General features: G+C 39.7%; 1 protein-coding gene across 1 annotated transcript in view; it reads left to right on the top strand.

The window, feature by feature from the left end:
- LOC123522714 overlaps positions 1-2438 on the top strand; it is an 18674-nt gene extending 16236 nt beyond the window's left edge. The window contains exons 12-13 of the mRNA XM_045299476.1: positions 1279-1332; positions 2314-2438. Of these exons, the coding sequence (XP_045155411.1) occupies positions 1279-1332; positions 2314-2438 (179 nt within the window). The remainder of the gene's footprint in view (positions 1-1278; positions 1333-2313) is intronic.
- Positions 2439-5683: the final 3245 nt, after the last annotated feature.

Consider the following 5683-nt stretch of genomic DNA (forward strand, 5'->3'; position numbering starts at 1 on the left):
ATTCCAGTCTTAAAACCTCTATACATACCCTTTGTCCCCTTGTTCTTTCCTCTATTTCCCTTTATTTTCCTCTTGTCCCACTATTATGCTCAGCCTTCATTTGGGTTTCAGTGATTTCTCTCGGTTACATTGCCCTTGCTGAATCCCTACCAGGCCTCTCACACCCTCCTTGCCACTGTTTTTGGATCACTTGTTGCACCCCTTTCCCTGAGTTGGTCAGCACCACCTCCTTAACCCTGCCTCCCCCTCTCCCGTGTCCCCTTAGAACCATTGGTCCCTTTGTTTTCTCCTCCAGACTATGCATCCAGTCTATCTTATCTAGATAGATCTGTAGAGATAATAATCTGCATCAAAAACCAAGCCATAACAAGATAGGCAATCAGTGAGAACACATCGATGACAACAAAAAAGGAAACCAATTACCCATAGAAGAATAAATTAATTAAAAGAAAAAAATGTTAAGCAGAAAGAAAAACCTTTATATAGATCAAGGTCTGATTTTTTATCTCTAGGTGTGTCCTTCAGTCAGGACTGATGGGGTACCATGCTCTGATCCCAGAGTCTGCCCTTTGTACTCCCTCAGGGCCTCTCTGCTCTGCTCCCACGGTTGCTCTGCTGCATGCTTTTTGTGGTTTGCCTCTGTGTCTCAGGGTCAGTCTGGGCTAATCCCGACACTGAGTCTCCAGTGTTGTCCCCCTTAGAGCCCGGGGGCCATCAAGGGACAGCGTGTCGAAGTTTGTTTATTTGTTTGTTTGTTTGTTTGTTTGTAGAGGCTGTCTTCATTTCCCAAGACAAAAAAGTAGACATGCACTACAAAATAATCTGAATGTTTCTTTAGTCCAGAGGAAGACAAGCAATGGTCATCTACTGTTGACTTCTAAGTTTAGGGAGATACATCCCTTATGTCATCAAGGGAAAGAAATTTCTGTGGCTACCATTTAACCCACAAAGAGACATATAGGAGATTGTGGGGGAAGAAATCGAGGAAAAGGGATGATGATAAGTTAGAGGGGGATAAAAAATAATCTATGGAATTACAAAACAATGATTAAAATAACCCAGAGCAAAATGAGTTGTGCATGTTATATGGTGATATTGAGTTACATATTAAATAGATTCATGATCTTATAAAATTTTCCTAATTTTCTCAAAAATAGATGTTTATAAGAGAAATATCCTGGAAGAGAAAGAAAATCTCCATTTTACTGAAATAACTTTAGTGAATATCCACATAATTTCTATATGACCTGAATTACTTCTTTTTCTTTTTTTCAATAGATGATAACAAGGTCTTTAAGAACAGATTGCTAAGAAGTCCAAAGTTTTTTATAGGTGAGTGAGGACCTGGCAGAGTTTAATTATGTTGTACATGAGGTCACTGTGGGTTAGAGCCAACTTAATGGCACTTAACAACAACAACAATGAAGAGGAATAATGAAAATGCTTTATGATATATTAAATAGGAGAATGCTGCCATCTTTCATATATAGTAATGGCAAATATGGACCTTTATTAGAGCTCAACCTTTACTTTAGCAGATGTATTGTTCATGTTGTGTCTTGAAATAAAGTCCCACATTCCTAACTTCCCAAAATTTGCATGAAATGAGTTATCAAATTTTAAGTTTGCTTTTAAAATTACAGAAAAATTATCAATGGATCAGATAATTGAATCAACAAAAAGAAAAATACTATACCAGGGGCCCAGCCCCATAAATTGTTCATATAGGGAAATATGTCTCTAGAATAGAACTCCCTGCACATTTATTCAACACCATTTAAAACTTTGTGTTATATAGGATGGTCCCCGAGACAGGTCCCAAAGAAAAGAGCTTTAGTCACAACTTTATAGTTGACTTCTTTGCAGATTTAAAGTAGTATATACTAAAATAGTTTTTGACCATTTATTTTTTTACTTTAAAATAAATACCCATAAATTTAGGTCAGTAGGTTTTGAGACTTTTTATGAATGCTAAAAGACAAACAAACAAGTACAACAGGTGGTATGGATTCTTGTGTGTCAGAATAGAGATGTGCTCAATAGAGATTTCAATGGCTGATTCTTTAGTAGTAGGTCACTTGGCTGGTTCCCCAGGAGCCTCTACCTTTCAGTTAGCAATGAGCATGTGAACTGTTTGTAACCATTTGCAACACTCAAGGTCTCCAGGTAAATAATACCCCTAAAATAGTCTGCAAACTAAGAACAATGACACACTGCTCAAGAAATGCACAGTGCGGTATGTGTCTCAAAAAATGTTTTAAAACCCTGCTTTTGGAGTCATTTAATTTTCTTCACAACTATTATTTTCCTTAGGTGGGAAGGTCAATGTCAATAACCTGGATACTGTTCTGGACAACATGGGAGTTAAACTCTCAGATAAAGAACTTGAAGATCTGACACAAAACATACACGTTGGTAGTAAGTATGCTGTCAGATAAACTAGTTATCTCAAGGAGAGTTTAGTAAAAAGCACTATTGAAAATGCATAAGGGAGGAACTGCCCTTTTCCATAGAGGGAAAGGGGAGAGCAAAGAAGAGCAGTATGGTGATATACATATCATTGACCAAGGCATCTGCAATGTCAGTAAGCATATATCAGCCGGCTAACAAAGTTGGTATTTGTGACTTTGACCTCTTAGAGAACAGAACTGTTTGACCTCTTAGAGAACAGAAACTGCACCACTACAATTGTGTAATTTACATATTAACATTTTTTCTTCATGCTTGTTTCTTGTTAGGCACCTGTGTACAATAGAACAAAGCACTGCCCAGTCCTGCTCTAGCCTCCCAATTGTTCTTATGCCTGACCCTTTGTTGCAGCCACTGTGTCAATCCATCTTTACAGGCCTTCCTCTTTTTTACTGCCCTTCACTTTACCAAGCATGATGTCCTCTTCCAGGGACTGGTTTATCCTGACAACATGATAAAAGTACATTAGGCAATGTCTCCCTATCCTTGCCTCTAAGGAACATGATAACTATACTTCTTCCAAGACAGATCTGTTTGTTCTTTTGACAGTCCACAGTACTTTCAATATTCTTCACCAGCATCAAAATTCAAATGCATCCATTCTTTTTTAATCTTCCTTATTCAGTATCCAACTTTCACATGCATATGATGCAATTGAAAATACCATGACTTGGGCCAGGTACAACTTAGTCCTCAAAGTAACATTCTTGCTTTTCAGTACCTAATGCAACACATCTTTTGAATTCTTGACTGCTGCTTCCATGAGCATTGATTATAGATCCAAGCAAGACAAAATCCTGGACAACTTTAAACTTTTCTCCATTTATCGTGATGTTACCTATTGGTCCAGTTGTGAGGATTCTGGTCTTCTTTACACTGAGTCACAATCCATACAGAAGGCTTCAATCCAGATGGATTCGGGCTTCCACTGACTCCTAACCCCAAGCCGAGAACAGTTAGTTCTGATAACATGGCCCTGCTCCATACTCCCCTTCATGAAAGGATCACTGAAGATAAGGGTGCTATAGCAACATGTGATGAAGAAAGCAGATGGTGCCTGGCTATTTACTGGAATAATGTCTGAGGTTTTAAAGGCTTGTATTCAAACAAGTGAGGAGTCAACTAAGTCCACATGGAACAACACTATCCTGTGTGATCCAAAGATGACGATAATAAAATCCAAATATGACGAAGGGAAAAGGGTCAGAGCTTTGACATCTCGTGATCGCACAGGCTGGTGTGCTTCTTCCATGTGGGCTTTGTTGCTTCTGAGCTAGATGGCTGTTTGTTTACCTTCAAGCCTTTAAGACCCCAGATGTTATATCTTTTGATAGCCAGGCACCATCCGCTTTCTTCACCACATTTGCTTATGTTCAACTTTTTCTTCAGCAATCGTGTTGGGAAAGTGAGCATCATGGAATGCCAATTTAATAGAACAAAGTATTCTTGCATTGAGGAAGTACTTGAGTGGAAGCCTAATGTCCATTTGCTACCTTAATACTAAACCTATAAATATATGCACATAGATCTATTTCCCCATCCTCATTTATAAATATATTTATATATGTACATGCCTTTATTTAGACCTCGATAAATGCCCTTTGCCTCCTAGTTCTTTCCTCTCTTTCCTTTTACTTTATTCTTGTCCCACTATCATGGTCAGCCTTCATTTGGGTTTCAGTAATTCCTCTCGGTTACATTACCTTTGATCACACCCTACCAGGCCTCCTATACCCTCCTCACTTCCAATTTGGATCACTTGTTGTTCCCTTGTCCCTGGGTTTGTTAATACTACTACTTCTCCCCCACCTCCCCCTCTCCCATGTCCCCCCCAGAACCATTGGTCCCGTTGTTTTCACCTCCAGATTGTTCATCCAGCCTATCTTATTTAGACAGACCTGTGGAGATAATAACATGCACAATAACAACACAGAGCAAAATAAAGCAACAAAAGAAAACAAAACAATAACAACAACAAAAAGCCAATGACAACAACAACAAAAAAGAAAACCCTGTAGTTAGTTCAAGGACTGTTGATTGGCCTTTATGAGTGTTTTCCGGTCAACTCCAATGGGGTGCCAAGCCCTGGCCCCAAAGTCTAGTTTTGGTATTTCCTGGGGACTTCGTTGCTCTGTTCCCCTTGCTGTTTTGTTGAATGCCCCTAGTGTTTTGCCACGGTGTGGTGGGATCAGATCGGGCGCAGTTCCCACACTGTGTCTCCAGTGTTGTCCCCTGTAGGGCTGTGGGTCAGGGATGTCATGTCTCATAGTGGGACCAACCATATGGTCTTCTCTGTGGATTGGCTGCTCTGAGCAGGAATATCTTCCTCAAGGCTTAGTGGGCCAGGATGTGCTCCACTCTCTCTTCCTCCCACTTCATTTGCTGCTGTGTGCTCTGATCACACATGTCCCTCTCCCAGAGCTGCAGTTTCAGTGCTGTCCTCTGAAATAAATTCTTCTGGGGGGAGGGGTAGGTGACATTGACCATTCTTATGCCATCCTCACAATTGCCGTTATGTTGGAGCCCATTCTTGCAGGCAGATATTGTGTCATTCCATCTCCCTGATGGTCTTCCTCTTGTTTTGCTGACCTTCTACTTTACCAAGTCAAATGCATCAGTTCTTCTTTAATCTTCTTTATTCATTGTCCAACTTGCATAAGCATATGACACTACTGAAAATACCGTGCTTTGGACCAGTCACACCTTAGTCCTCACAGTGATACCCTTGCTCTTCAACAACATGAAGAAGGCTCGTGCAATAGATTTGTTTGATGAAGTACATCTTTGATCTCTCTTTTTTTTTTTTTTAATCTTTGATCTCTTGATCGCTGCTTCCATGAGCATTGATTGCTGATCCAAGCACATTGCAGTCTTTGATCTTCATCAGCAAGTTCTTCAAGAATCATGGGCTTTCAGCAAGTAAAATTGTGTCATCTGCATATTGCAGGTTGTTCATGAGCCTTCATCTAAGCCTGATGCTGAATTCTTCTTCATATAGTCTAGCTTCTCGGATTAGTTGTGCAGCATATAGATTGAATAAGTATTGTGAAAGGATACAGCCCTGATGCACACTCTCCCTGATTTCAAGCCCTATAGTATTCTCTTGTTGTTGTTGTTTTTAAACATTTTATTAGGGGCTCATACAACTCTTATCACAATCCATACACACATCAGTTGTGTAAAGCGCATATGTACTTCATTCTCAAAACATTTT

This window comes from Echinops telfairi, unplaced genomic scaffold (assembly GCF_000313985.2).
Source record: "Echinops telfairi isolate 266 unplaced genomic scaffold, ASM31398v2 ScPeMD7_7458;HRSCAF=8496, whole genome shotgun sequence".
Classification (NCBI taxonomy): Eukaryota; Metazoa; Chordata; class Mammalia; order Afrosoricida; family Tenrecidae; genus Echinops; species Echinops telfairi.